The sequence below is a fragment of the Anomalospiza imberbis genome, unplaced genomic scaffold, assembly GCF_031753505.1.
Source record: "Anomalospiza imberbis isolate Cuckoo-Finch-1a 21T00152 unplaced genomic scaffold, ASM3175350v1 scaffold_105, whole genome shotgun sequence".
NCBI lineage: Eukaryota > Metazoa > Chordata > Aves > Passeriformes > Viduidae > Anomalospiza > Anomalospiza imberbis.
The window spans coordinates 129,627-144,199 of NW_027099438.1; the positions used below are offsets into that span (position 1 = coordinate 129,627).

General features: G+C 60.0%; 1 protein-coding gene across 1 annotated transcript; it reads right to left on the minus strand.

The window, feature by feature from the left end:
- Positions 1 to 1,305: 1,305 nt before the first annotated feature.
- PELP1 (proline, glutamate and leucine rich protein 1) lies at positions 1,306 to 14,558 on the minus strand. The gene is made up of 9 exons (XM_068177758.1): positions 14,387 to 14,558; positions 12,405 to 12,463; positions 11,489 to 11,594; positions 8,771 to 8,920; positions 6,796 to 6,867; positions 6,606 to 6,665; positions 4,739 to 4,889; positions 3,222 to 3,352; positions 1,306 to 1,412 (listed from the first exon to the last, which is right to left on the minus strand). Exons 1-9 carry the CDS (start codon positions 14,522 to 14,524, stop codon positions 1,410 to 1,412), a joined length of 870 nt encoding a protein of 289 aa, XP_068033859.1. The 5' UTR covers positions 14,525 to 14,558; the 3' UTR covers positions 1,306 to 1,409.
- Between the last annotated feature and the right edge of the window lie 15 nt (positions 14,559 to 14,573).

Here is a 14,573-nt window from a genome sequence, read left to right on the forward strand (position 1 = left end):
CAGACCAGTACAAACCCCAACCAGTCAGCTCAAGTCAAAGGAAACCAGTTTAAATCAGATTAAACCACTTTTAGTTGGAATAAACCAGTTTAAACCACCAAAACCAGAAACAAGGCCAACCAGTTCCAACCAGTGTGGACCAGTTCAAACCAGTTCCAACCAGTACAAACCAGTACAAACCAGTTCTAACCACAGCCAATCAGCTCAAGTCAAAGTAAACCAGTTTAAATCAGAATTAAACCAGTTCTAATTGGAATAAACCGGTTTAAACCAACAAACACAGAACAAGCCCAACCAGTTCCAACCAGTATGGACCAGTTCAAACCAGTCTGAACCAGTACAAACCAGTTCTAACCACAGCCAGTCAGTTCAAGTCGAAGTAAACCAGTTTAAATCGGAATTAAACCAGTTCTAATTGGAATAAATCGGTTTAAATCCTTGGAAAAGAGAACAAGCCCAACCAGTACAAACCAGTACAAACCAGTATGAACCAGTTCAAACCAGTTCAAACCAGTTCGGCTTTCGGGGCTCTGAGGTTTTTGAGGCAGATTTTGCTTTATTCAACGTTTGGGATGAATTTCTTGGGACGGGTTTGGGGCTGCTTTGGCTTTTTTCGCCACGGACGCGGGGAATTTTTGGAAGGCGATTTTGGGGAATTTTGGGGTGATTTTTGGGGATTTTTGGGGAGATTTTTGGGGAATTTTGGGAGGAATTTTGGGGAATTTTGGGGGGAATTTTGGGGAATTTTTTGGGGAATTTTGGGGGGAATTTTGGGGGAAATTTTGGGGTGATTTTTGGGGAATATTGGGAGATTTTTTGGGGAATATTGGGGAGATTTTTTGGGAATTTTGGGGAATTTTTGGGGAATTTTGGGGGGAATTTTGGGGGAAATTTTGGGGTGATTTTTGGGGAATATTGGGGAGATTTTTGGGGAATATTGGGGAGATTTTTTGGGAATATTGGGGAGATTTTTTGGGAATTTTGGGGGGAATTTTGGGGTGATTTTTGGGAAATTTTGGGGGGAATTTTGGGGTGATTTTTAGGGAATTTTGGGGGGAATTTTGGGGTGATTTTGGGGTAAAATTCCATGTGATTTTGGGGTGATTTTGGGATGATTTTTGGGGTGATTTTTTCAGTTGATTTTGGGGAGATTTTTGGGGTGATTGGGGTGATTTGGGGTGATTTTGAGGTGATTTTGGGGTAAATTTCCATGTGATTTTGGGGAGATTTTTGGGGTGATTTTGGGGTAAGTTTTCAGTTGATTTTGGGACGATTTTTGGGGCGATTTTTGGGGTGATTTTGGGGTTTTTGGGGTGACACTCACCAGGTTCTTGGTGGTGACGTTGAGCGCGCGGCAAACGAGGTCCAGAATGTCCTGAACTGGGACGGTGACTGGGGCCACGAAATCCTTACTGGGAACGGGGAGAGGGTCACTGGGAGGGACTGGGAGGGATTTGGGGTCACTGGGAGGGACTGGGAGGGGTTTGGGGTCACTGGGAGGGGTTTGGGGTCACTGGGAGGGACTGGGAGGGGACTTGGGGTCACTGGGAGGGACTGGGAGGGATTTGGGGTCACTGGGAGGGACTGGGAGGGGGTTTGGGGTCACTGGGAGGGACTGGGAGGGGATTTGGGGTCACTGGGAGGGACTGGGAGGGATTTGGGGTCACTGGGAGGGACTGGGAGGGGTTTGGGGTCACTGGGAGGGACTGGGAGGGGATTTGGGGTCACTGGGAGGGACTGGGAGGGATTTGGGGTCACTGGGAGGGGTTTGGGGTCACTGGGAGGGGATTTGGGGTCACTGGGAGGGAATTTGGGGTCACTGGGAGGGGGTTTGGGGTCACTGGGAGGGACTGGGAGGGGGTTTGGGGTCACTGGGAGGGGTTTGGGGTCACTGGGAGGGGGTTTGGGGTCACTGGGAGGGGGTTTGGGGTCACTGGGAGGGGATTTGGGGTCACTGGGAGGGGTTTGGGGTCACTGGGAGGGGATTTGGGGTCACTGGGAGGGACTGGGAGGGGGTTTGGGGTCACTGGGAGGGGACTTGGGGTCACTGGGAGAGGATTTGGGGTCACTGGGAGGGACTGGGAGGGGGTTTGGGGTCACTGGGAGAGGTTTGGGGTCACTGGGAGGGGATTTGGGGTCACTGGGAGGGGATTTGGGGTCACTGGGAGGGGGTTTGGGGTCACTGGGAGGGACTGGGAGGGGGTTTGGGGTCACTGGGAGGGGATTTGGGGTCACTGGGAGGGGGTTTGGGGTCACTGGGAGGGGTTTGGGGGTTCCCAGGGTGGATTTTGGGGGGTCCCAAGGATGGTTTTTGGGAGATTTTGGGGTTTTTGGGAGGATTTTGGGGTTTTTGGGGCTCCTGGTTGGATGTGAGAGGCAATTTTGGGGTTTTGGGGTGGATTTTGGGGTGGATTTTGGGGTTTTGGGGTGGATTTTGGGGGGGATTTTGGGGTTTTGGGGTGGATTTTGGGGTGGATTTTGGGGTTTTGGGGTGGATTTTGGGGTTTTGGGGTGGATTTTGGGGTTTTGCGGTGGATTTTGGGGGATTGTGATGGGGATTTTGGGGCTTTGAGGATTTTGGGGTGAATTTCGGGGGTTTTGGTACCTCAGGAGCAGCCTGAGGACGCGGCAGAGCCCCGAAAACCTCGAGTGAGCGTCAGGACCCTCCCAGGGGGGTTTTGGGGTGGATTTTGGGGTTTTGGGGTGGATTTTGGGGTGGATTTTGGGGGGGATTTTGGGGTTTTTGGTGGATTGTGATGGGGATTTTGGGGTTTTGGGTGGATTTTGGGGTGAATTTTGGGGGTTTTGGTACCTCAGGAGCAGCCTGAGGACGCGGCAGAGCCCCGAAAACCTCGAGTGCAGCGTCAGGACCCTCCCAGGGGGGTTTTAGGGTGGATTTTGGGGTTTTGGGGTGGATTTTGGGGGATTTGGGGTGGATTTTGGGGGGGATTTTGGGGGTTTTGGTGGATTTTGATGGGGATTTTGGGGTTTTGAGGATTTTGGGGTGAATTTCGGGGGTTTTGGTACCTCAGGAGCAGCCTGAGGACGCGGCAGAGCCCCGAAAACCTCGAGTGCAGCGTCAGGACCCTCCCAGGGGGGTTTTAGGGTGGATTTTGGGGTTTTGGGGTGGATTTTGGGGTGGATTTTGGGGTTTTTGGTGAATTGTGATGGGGATTTTGGGGTTTTGAGGATTTTGGGGTAAATTTCGGGGGTTTTGGTACCTCAGGAGCAGCCTGAGGACGCGGCAGAGCCCCGAAAACCTCGAGTGCAGCGTCAGGACCCCCCCCGGTGTCGCCGTCCTGGGGCGGGGGCAGCAGCAGCTCCACGCCGGGACCCTCGTAGGGGAGCGGGTCTGGCAAACCCAAAAACCCCAAAACTCACCCCAAAATCCTCACCTGCCTCCAGCAGCCCTTTAAGACCCCGAAACCGCCCCAAATCCCCCCCAAAACTCACCCCAGAATCCTCGTCTCCCTTCAGCAGCCCCACAGGAGCCCAAAGCCACCCCAACGTTCCCAAATCCCCTCCGAACCCCCCATAAACCACCGGAAACCCCCCAAATCCCCACAAATCACCCCAAATCCCCCCAAATCCCCCATAAACCACCGGAAACCCCCCAAATCACACCAAATCCCCCCAAACCCCCCATAAATCACCCCAAATCCCCCCAAATCCCCCACAAATCACCCCAAAACCCCCATAAACAACACCAAATCCCCCCAAATCCCCCCAAATCCCCCCAAATCCCCCCAAATCACCCCAAATCCCCCCAAACCCCCCCATAAACCACCGGAAACCCCCCAAATCCCCCCAAATCACCCCAAACCCCCCAAATGACCCCAAATCCCCCACAAATCCCCCATAAACCACCCCAAATCCCCCCCAAATCACCCCAAACCCCCCAAATGACCCCAAATCCCCCCCAAATCACCCCAAACCACCCCAAAATTCCCATAAACCACCCCAAATCCCCCCATATCCCCCCAAATCCCCCATAAACCACCCCAAATCCCCCACAAATGACCCCAAACCCCCCAAACCACCCCAAATCCCCCCAAATCCCCCACAAATCACCCCAAATCCCCCATAAACCACCCCAAACCCCCCCAAATCCCCTCAAACCACCCCAAATCCCCTCCAAACCACCCCAAATCCCCCCAAACCCCCCCAAATTCCCGTCCCCAGCCCGCACCGGTCTCGCAGCCCTCGAAGAGGGCTCCCAGTAGCCCGTGCAGGGTGGCCAGCACGCCCGAAATCCCCCCAAATTCCCCATAAACCACCCCAAAAACCCACCCAAACCACCCCAACCCCCCCCAAATTACCCCAAATCCCCTCAAACCAGCCAAAATCCCCCCCAAACCACCCCAAATCCCCTCCAAACCACCCCAAATCCCCCCAAACCCCCCCAAATCCCCCATAAACCCCCCCAAACCACCCCAAATCCCCCCAAACCACCCCAAATCCCCCACAAACCACCCCAAATCCCCCATAAACCACCCCAATTCCCCCATAAACCACCCCAAATCCCCTCCAAACCACCCCAAATCCCCCCCAAACCCCCCCCAAACTCCCGTCCCCACCCGCACCGGTCTTGCAGCCCTCGAAGAGGGCTCCCAGTAGCCCGTGCAGGGTGGCCAGCACGCCCGAAATCCCCCCAAATCCCCCACAAACCACCCCAAATCCCCCCCAAACCACCCCAAATCCCCCCAAACCCCCCCAAATTCCCGTCCCCAGCCCGCACCGGTCTCGCAGCCCTCGAAGAGGGCTCCCAGTAGCCCGTGCAGGGTGGCCAGCACGCCCTGCAGCTGCTGGTGCCAGCACTCCGTGTGCCGCAGCCCCTGCGAGAAGCCACGGCCCAGCGCCGGCAGCAGCGCGTAGCACTCGCAGGCCAGCTGGGAACGGGGAGAAACGGGGTCAGGGACCCCAAAAATGGGGATGGGACCCCCGAATTCCCATCTGGGGTCCTCAAAAACCCCAGAAACTGCCCCAGAAAACCCAAAATCCCCCAAAAACTGCCCCAGAAACCCCCAAAATCCCCCAAAAACTGCCCCAAAACTGCCCCAAAATCCCCCAAAACTGCCCCAAAAAACCCCAAAATCCCCCAAAAACTGCACTAGAACCCACGGCCCAGCGCGTAGCACTCGCAGGCCAGCTGGGAACAGGGAGAAACGGGGTCAGGGACCCCAAAAATGGGGATGGGACCCCCGAATTCCCATCCGGGGTCCTCAATAACCCCAGAAACTGCCCCAGAAAACCCCAAAATCCCCCCAAAACTGCACTAGAACCCACGGCCCAGCGCGTAGCACTCGCAGGCCAGCTGGGAACGGGGAGAAACGGGGTCAGGGACCCCAAAAAATGGGGATGGGACCCCCGAATTCCCATCCGGGGTCCTCAAAAACCCCAGAAACTGCCCCAGAAAACCCCAAAATCCCCAAAACTGCCCCAGAAACCCCCAAAATCCCCCAAAACTGCCCCAAAATCCCCCGAAACTGCCCCAAAAAACCCCAAAATCCCCCGAACCCCCCAAATCCCCCCAAATCCCCAAACCCCGAGCCCCCCAAACCCCCCAGCCCCCCAAATTCCCCCAAACCCCCAAATCCCCCCAAATCCCCCAAACTCCAAGCCCCCCAAACCCCCCGAGTCCCCCAAATCCCCCCAAACCCCCAAATCCCCCAAATCCCCCAAACCCCGAGCCCCCCAAACCCCCCGAGCCCCTCAAACCCCCCAGCCCCCCGAGCCCCCCAAAGTCCCAAATCCCCGAGCCCCGGAGCCCCCCACATCCCCCCCAAAACCCAACCCCCCCCAAACCCCCCAAATCCCCCCAATCCCCCGAGCCCCCCAAATCCCCCAAACCCCCCAAGCCCCCCAAATCCCCCCAAAAACCCAAACCCCCCTAAACCCCCCAAATCCCCCCAATCCCCCGAGCCCCCCAAACCCCCCGAGCCCCCCAAAGTCCCAAACCCCCAAACCCCGAGCCCCCCAAATCCCCCCAAACCTCCTGAGCCCCCCAAATCCCCCGAGCCCCCCAAACCCCCCAAACCCCTGAAATCCCCCAAACCCCCCGAGCCCCCCAAATCCCCCAAACCCCCTGAGTTCCCCAAACCCCCCAAACCCCCCAAACCCCCCGAGCCCCCCAAAGTCCCAAACCCCCGAGCCCCCCAAAAACCCAAACCCCCCCAAACCCCCAAATCCCCCCAATCCCCCGAGCCCCCCAAATCCCCCAAATCCCCTGAGTTCCCCAAACCCCCCAAACCCCCCAAACCCCCCGAGCCCCCCAAAGTCCCAAACCCCCAAACCCCCTGAGCCCCCCAAATCCCCCAAATCCCCCAAAAACCCAAATCCCCCTCAAATCTCCCCAAACCCCCCGAGCCCCCCAAATCCCCCCCAAACCCCCAAACCCCCCCAAACCCCCGAAATCCCCCAAACCCCCCGAGCCCCCCAAATCCCCCCCAAACCCCCAAACCCCCCAAACCCCCGAAATCCCCCAAACCCCCCGAGCCCCCCAAATCCCGAGTTCCCCAAACCCCCAAACCCCCCGAGCCCCCCAAACCCCCCGAGCCCCCCAAATCCCCCGAGCCCCCCAAATCCCCCCGATCTGGGGCGCCCACCTGCTGCAGCCGCGGGCTCTCGCTGTCGATGCGCGACAGGAAATGCGCCGCCAGCTTCCCCTGGGGGGCGGAGGGGGAATTCGGGGAGGTTTCGGGGGGTCCCGGGGCCGGGACCCCTCCCCAAATTCCCCCCCCGCATTGGGGAGGGGGCTCGGGGACCCCCCAGAGGGGATTTGGGGGGGGGTCTCACCCTCATGGAGCCGCAGGCGCCGGGGTAGAAGGAGAGGCAGGACTTGATCCCCTCCAGCGTGGAGAGCTCGCACTGCGGGGGAAACGGGGCTGGGACCCCTCCCCAAATCCGTGGGGACCCCTCCCCAAATTACTGGGGACCCCTCGGGCCCTCCCCAAATTCCTGAGGTCCCAAAATTCCTGGAAATCCCAAAAATCCCCCCAAGAAACCCCCCAAATTCCAGCCAGGGTGGGGGCTGGAGGAGGAAAAGGGCTGGGACCCCTCCCCAAATTCGTGGAGACCCCTCCCCAAATTCACCAGGACCCTTTGACCCTTCCCCAAATTCCTGAGGTCCCAAGATTCCTGGAAATCCCAAAAATCCCCCCAAGAAACCCCCCAAATTCCAGCCAGGGTGGGGCTGGAGGAGCAAAAGGGCTGGGACCCCTCCCCAAATCCGTGGAGACCCCTCCCCAAATTCGTGGAGACCCCTCCTCAAATCCACCAGGACCCCTCGGGCCCTCCCCAAGTTCCTGGGGTCCCAAGATCCCAGGAAATCCCAAGAATCCCCCCCAAAAATCCCCCAAATTCCACCCAGGGTGGGGGCTGGAGGAGGAAAAGGGCTGGGACCCCTCCCCAAATCCGTGGAGACCCCTCCCCAAATCCACCAGGACCCCTCAGGCCCTCCCCAAATTCCTGAGGTCCCAAAATTCCTGGAAATCCCAAGAATTCCCCCCAAAAATCCCCCAAATTCAACCCAGGGTGGGGGCTGGAGGAGGAAAAGGGCTGGGACCCCTCCCCAAATCCATGGAGACCCCTCCCCAAATCCACCAGGACCCCTCGGGCCCTCCCCAAGTTCCTGAGGTCCCAAAATTCCTGGAAATCCCAAAAATCCCCCCAAGAATTCCCCCCAAATTCCACCCAGGGTGGGGGCTGGAGGAGGAAAAGGGCTGGGACCCCTCCCCAAATCCATGGAGACCCCTCCCCAAATCCGTGGGGACCCCTCCCCAAATTACTGGGGACCCCTCGGGTCCTCCCCAAGTTCCTGAGGTCCCAAGATTCCTGGAAATCCCAAAAATCCCCCCAAGAAACCCCCCAAATTCCACCCAGAGTGGGGGCTGGAGGAGGAAAAGGGCTGGGACCCCTCCCCAAATCCGTGGAGACCCCTCCCCAAATTACTGGGGACCCCTCGGGCCCTCCCCAAATTCCTGAGGTCCCAGGATCCCAGGAAATCCCAAGAATTCCCCCCGAGAAGGGCCCAAAGCCACCCCCAGGAGCCCCCCCGCAGCCCCCAGCCCCATTTCAATCCCTCCAATCCCCAGTTCTCTCCACTGTAACCCCACTTTTCCCCAGTTACCTCCTCATGACCCCCCCAAAAGCCCCCCAAACCAACCCCCGAAGCCCCCAGACCCATTTCAGCCCCCAGACCCATTTCAGCCCCACTTAACCCTTTCTATTCCTCTTTTGACCCCGTTCAATCATCTTTTCCTTTCCACTTTATTCCCATTTTTTCCCATTTCAACCCCGTTTTTCCCCACTTCCACCCCGTTTTTCCCCAGTTTTACCCCTCTGCCCTCCCCCCCGAAGCCCCCAGACCCATTTGGAGCCCCCAGACCCATTTCAGCCCCACTTGACTCTTTCTATTCTTCTCTTAACCCCTTTCAATCATCTTTCCCCTTCCACTTTATTCCCATTTTTTTCCATTTTAACACAACTTTTTTTCTACTTTAACCCCATTTTTCCTCATTTTTACTCCTCTAACTCCCCTAAACTGAACCCCCCCGAAGCCCCCAGACCCATTTGGAGCCCCCAGACCCATTTCAGCCCCACTTAACCCTTTCTATTCCTCTTCTGACCCCTTTTAACCCTCTTCTCTTTTCCACTTTATTCCCATTTTTTCCAATTTTAACCCCATTTTTCCCCACTTCCACCCCGTTTTTCCCCAGTTTTCCCCCTCCGCCCCCCCCCGAAGCCCCCAGACCCATTTCAGCCCCCAGACCTCGGGCCTGAGGGCCAGCAGGGAGGTGAGGATGCCGGGGATGTGGTTGGTGCCGATGTCCCGCGCCAGCTCCGGCAGCTGCGCCGAGAAGCGCAGCAGCTCCCGCAGCACCGACACCCCCAGGGCCACCGTGGGGGGGGGGTCCTGCGACTGCGGGGACCCCAAAACCCGTCAGGACCCCTCCCCAAATTACAGAGACCCCCCCCCAATTATCCTGATTGAAACAGCCCCAAAAAACCCCAAAAATGGTGAAAATCGGTCAAAAATGGGGTGTGGGACCCCCCAGAACACCCCCAGGGCCACCGTGGGGGGGGGGGGGGTCTGGGGCTGGGGGACCCCAAAACCCGTCAGGACCCCTCCCCAAATTACAGAGACCCCCCCAAACTACCCTCAGTGAAACAGCCCCAAAAAACCCCAAAAAAGGTGAAAATTGGTCAAAAATGGGGTGTGGGACCCCCCAGAACACCCCCAGGGCCACCGTGGTGAGGGGGGAGGTTCAGGGACTGGGGGGACCCCAAAACCCGTCAGGACCCCTCCCCAAATTACAGAGACCCCCCCCCCAAACTACCCTCAGTGAAACAGCCCCAAAAACCCCCAAAAATGGCGAAAATCGGTCAAAAATGGGTGTGGGACCCCCCAGAAGACCCCCAGGGCCACCGTGGGGGGGGGTTCAGGGGCTGGGGGACCCCAAAACCCGTCAGGACCCCTCCCCAAATTACAGAGACCCCCCCCAAATTACCCGCAGTGAAACAGCCCCAAAAAAACCCAAAAATGGCGAAAATCGGTCAAAAATGGGGTGTGGGACCCCCAGAACACCCCCAGGGCCACCGTGGGGGAGGGGGTTCTGGGGCTGCGGGGACCCCAAAACCCGTCAGGACCCCTCCCCAAATTACAGAGACCCCCCCAAACTACCCTCAGCGAAACAGCCCCAAAAAACCCCCAAAAAGGTGAAAATCGGTCAAAAATGGGGTGTGGGACCCCCAGAACACCCCCAGGGCCACCGTGGGTGGGGGTTCAGGGGCTGGGGGACCCCAAAACCCGCCGGGACCCCTCCCCAAATTACAGAGACCCCCCCCCCAAACTACCCTCAGTGAAACAGCCCCAAAAAAAACCCAAAAATGGCGAAATTCGGTCAAAAGTGGGGTGTGGGACCCCCAGAACACCCCCAGGGCCACCGTAGGGGGTTCTGGGTTCTGGGGCTGGGGGACCCCAAAACCCGCCGGGACCCCTCCCCAAATTACAGAGACCCCCCCAAACTACCCTCAGTGAAACAGCCCCCAAAAAAACCCCAAAAACCACCCCAAAGATGGTGAAAGTTGGCCCAAAATCGGGGGTAGGACCCCCCCAGGTGTGCCCAGGTACCCCTCAGGTGCCCCCAGGTGTGTCCCACCCATCCCAGGTGTGCCCAGGTGTGTCCCACCCATCCCAGGTGTGTGCAGGTGTGTCCCCAGGTGTGCCCAGGTGTGTTCCTGATGCCCCCAGGTGTGCCCGAGTTCCCCCCGGGTGCCCCCAGGTATCTCCCAGGTGTGTCCCACCCATCCCAGGTGTGTCCCAGGTGTGCCCAGGTACCCCTCAGGTGCCCCCAGGGGTGTCCCACCCATCCCAGGTGTGGTCAGGTGCCCCCAGGGGTGTCCCCAGGTGCCCCCAGGTGCCCCCAGGTGTGCCCAGGTGTGCCCAGGTGTGTTCCTGATGCCCCCAGGTGTGCCCGAGTTCCCCCCGGGTGCCCCCAGGTATCTCCCAGGTGTGTCCCACCCATCCCAGGTGTGTCCCAGGTGTGCCCAGGTGCCCCCAGCTGTGCCCAGTTGTTTCCCCAGGTGTGTCCCAGGTGTCCCAGGTGTGCCCCACCCATCCCAGGTGTGGCCCAGGTGTCCTCAGGTGCGTCCAGGTGTCCCCAGGTGTGTCCCCAGGTGTGCCCCACCCACACCAGGTGTGTCTCAGATGCATCCAGGTGCCCCCAGGTGTCCCCAGGTGTGTCCCCAGGTGTGCCCAGGTGTGTCCCCAGGTGTGCCCCACCCATCCCGGGTGTGTCCAGGTGTGTCCCCAGGTGTGTCCAGCCGCGCCCAGGTGTGCCCCACCCATCCCAGGTGTGTCTCAGGTGTGTCCAGGTGTCCCCAGCTGTGTCCAGGTGTCCCCAGGTATGCCCCACCCATCCCAGGTGTGTCTCAGGTGTGTCCCAGGTGTGTCCAGCTGTGTCCAGGTGTCCCCAGGTGTGCCCCACCCACCCCAGGTGTGTCTCAGGTGTGTCCAGGTGTCCCCAGCTGTGTCCAGGTGTCCCCAGGTATGCCCCACCCATCCCAGGTGTGTCTCAGGTGTGTCCCAGGTGTGTCCAGCTGTGCCCAGGTGTGTCCCCAGGTGTCCCCAGGTGTGCCCCAGCCATCCCAGGTGTGCCCAGGTGTCCCCAGGTGTGTCCCAGGTGTGCCCCACCCACGCCAGGTGTGTCCCAGGTGTGCCCCACCCATCCCAGGTGTGCCCAGGTGTGCCCCACCCATCCCAGGTGTGTCCCCAGGTGTGTCCAGGTGTGTCCCAGGTGTGTCCAGCCGTGCCCAGGTGTCCCCAGGTGTGCCCAGGTGTGCCCCACCCATCCCAGGTGTGTCCCAGGTGTGCCCCACCCATCCCAGGTGTCCCCAGGTGTGCCCCACCCATCCCAGGTGTGTCCCGGGTGTGCCCCACCCATCCCAGGTGTGTCCAGCCGCGCCCGGGTGCCGGGGCGGGGCTCACCTGGAGCAGGTGCTGCAGGAGGCGGAGCCAGCCCAGGCAGTGCTGCTGGAAGGCCTCGCTGGGGCTCTCGCTGACCAGCAGGGACAGCAGGCACAGCCCCTCGAAGCTGCAACGCCATTGGCTGAGCCGCGACACGCCCGCCGACACGCCCTGCCCCGCCCCACCGCCCGCATTGGCTGCTGGGCTCTCCAAGCCCCACCCACTTTCCTTATAAGGGCAGCCCAGAGCAGGGCGTGGCTCACACATGGAGTCTGATTGGCTGAGATGAAGCCACGCCCACCCTGGCCCTGCCCACACCCCTGATTGGCTGTTGGAGGCTTTAACACCCGCCCACTTTCCTTATAAGGGCAGCCCAGAGCAGGGCGTGGCACACACATGGAGTCTGATTGGCTGAGATGAAGCCACGCCCACCCTGGCCCTGCCCACACCCCTGATTGGCTGTTGGAGGCTTTAACACCCGCCCACTTTCCTTATAAGGGCAGCCCAGAGCAGGGCGTGTCTCTACACATAGAATCTGATTGGCTGAGATGAAGCCACGCCCACCCCCACACCCAGCAGCCAATCACAGGCTAGCCCCACCCACCAGTCACACGACAAAGCAGACATCTGATTGGCTGCTCAAAGCCCCACCCACAACAAAACCAGCCAATCACAGTGAGCTCAGAGGCCACACCCACCTCCCCCTGATTGGCTGCCCCGCCCCCAGGGCTAAAACCTCCCCTGATTGGCTCCTCCACATCCAATGGCAGCCCGGCCGCCCCAGAGAGCATTTCTCATTGGCTACCGGGCCGGCCCCGCCCCCACACCGCATTCCCATTGGCTTGCACTCAGCCCCGCCCATCCCGCGGCCGCAGCCAATGAGGAGGCGGGCGGGGCGGGGCCTGCGCTGTGATTGGCCGGCGGAGCTGTCACTCACCGCGTCTTCATGGAGCCCAGGCGGGCGCTGGCGACGCTGAGGAGGCCCCCGAGGGCGGCCTGGGGGCGGGGCAGCGGTCAGCAGGGGTCACTCAGGGGTCAGGGGTCACTCAGGGGTCACTCAGGGGTCAGGGGTCACTCAGGGGTCACTCAGGGGTCACTCAGGGGTCAGGGGTCACTCAGGGGTCATCAAGGGTCACTCAGGGGTTATCAGGGGTCACTCAGGGGTCACTTAGGGGTCAGGGGTCACCCAGGGGTCATCAGGGGTCACTCAGGGGTCAGGGGTCACTCAGGGGTCAGGGGTCACTCAGGGGTCACTCAGGGGTCACTCGGGGGTCACTCAGGGGTCACTCAGGGGTCAGGGGTCACTCAGGGGTTATCAGGGGTCATCAGGGGTCACTCAGGGGTCAGGGGTCACTCAGGGGTCACTCAGGGGTCAGGGGTCACTCAGGGGTCACTCAGGGGTCAGGAGTCACTCAGTCGTCACTTAAGGGTCAGGGGTCACTCAGGGATCACTCAGGGGTCATCAGGGGTCACTCGGGGTCAGGGGTCACTCAGGGGTCAGGGGTCATCAGGGGTCACTCAGGGGTTATCAGGGGTCAGCAGGGGTCACTCAGGGGTCAGGGGTCACTCAGGGGTCACTCAGGGGTCACTCAGGGGTCACTTAGGAATCAAGGGTCACTCAGGGGTCACTCAGGGGTCACCAGGGGTCACTCAGGGGTCACTCAGGGGTCAGGGGTCACTCAGGGGTCACTCAGGGGTCACTCAGGGGTCGGTCAGGGGTCACTCAGGGGTCACTGGCATGGCCTGGGAGGGGTCATTGGGGGTCAAGGGTCAGGTGGGCGTGGCCAGAGGTCACGGGGGAAAGTGGGGGAGGGGCCCAGGGGAAAGGTTCCCATTTTTTGGGGTCAGATCCCGATTTTTGGGGCTCCCTCTCCCTGAGGCGATCCCGATTTTGGGGTCAGATTCCCATTTTCAGGTCAGATCCCGTTTTTGGGGTCACATCCCGGTTTTGGTCCCGAATCCCCGTTTTTGGTGTTCCCTCTCCCTGAGGCGATCCTGGTTTCGGGTCAGGTCCCATTTTTCGGGATCACATCCCATTTTTGGGCTCGAATCCCCGTTTTTCGCAGCTCCCCTCCCTGAAGCGATCCCAATTTTTGGGGTCAGATCCCGATTTTCGGGGTCACATCCCCGTTTTTGGGCCCGAATCCCCGTTTTTCGCGTCTCCCCTCCCTGAGGCGATCCCGATTTTTGGGGTCAGATCCCGATTTTCGGGGTCACATCCCCGTTTTTGGGCCCGAATCCCCGTTTTTTTCGCGTCTCCCCTCCCTGAGGCGATCCCGATTTTTGGGGTCAGATCCCGATTTTCGGGGTCACATCCCGGTTTTTGGGCCCGAATCCCCGTTTTTCGCGGCTCCCCTCCCTGAGGCGATCCTGGTTTCGGGTCAGATCCCATTTTTCGGGATCACATCCCATTTTTGGGCCCGAATCCCCGTTTTTTCGCGTCTCCCCTCCCTGAGGCGATCCCGATTTTTGGGGTCAGATCCCATTTTTCGGGGTCACATCCCGATTTTGGTCCCGAATCCCCGTTTTTGGTGTTCCCTCTCCCTAAGGCGATCCCGATTTTAGTTCAGATCCCATTTTTCGGGGTCACATCCCGATTTTGTGCCCGAATCCCCGTTTTTGGTGTTCCCTCTCCCTGAAGCGATCCCGATTTTTGGGGTCAGATCCGATTTTCGGGTTCACATCCCATTTTTGGTCCCGAATCCCCGTTTTTCGCGGCTCCTCTCCCTGAGGCGATCCTGGTTTCGGGTCAGGTCCCATTTTTCGGGTTCACATCCCATTTTTGGTCCCGAATCCCGTTTTTCGCGTCTCCCCTCCCTGAGGCGATCCCCTTTTCCCCGGTAACCCCCGAGGGGAACCCGCGCTGCCTGAGGCGGGGCGGCCCCGCCGTGAGGGGGGGATCCCCTCCCCGGCCGGTACCTGGGTCCCGGCGCTGTCGCGGAGGCCCCGGACGAGCCCGGGGATGGCCCCGCGGTGCGGGGGCAGCGCCGAGAGCGCCGAGAGCGCCTCGAGCAGCGGCGCGGCCGGAGGGGCCCGCGGCGCCGCCACCGCCGCCATGGCCGCCGCTTCTTCCCCGGCGCGCTCCGATGACGTCACAGCGCGGGAA

Bases quoted from the DNA above. Each gene is read 5' to 3' on its own strand.
- PELP1 (XM_068177758.1), bottom strand. From the start codon at position 14,524: ATGGCGGCGGTGGCGGCGCCGCGGGCCCCTCCGGCCGCGCCGCTGCTC. The intron at 11,595-12,404 runs GTGAGTGACAGC...ATGGCGTTGCAG, and splicing joins CTGGGCTCCATGAAGACGCG to CTTCGAGGGGCTGTGCCTGC. The intron at 4,890-6,605 runs GTGGGCGCCCCA...CCCCGTTCCCAG, and splicing joins AGAGCCCGCGGCTGCAGCAG to CTGGCCTGCGAGTGCTACGC.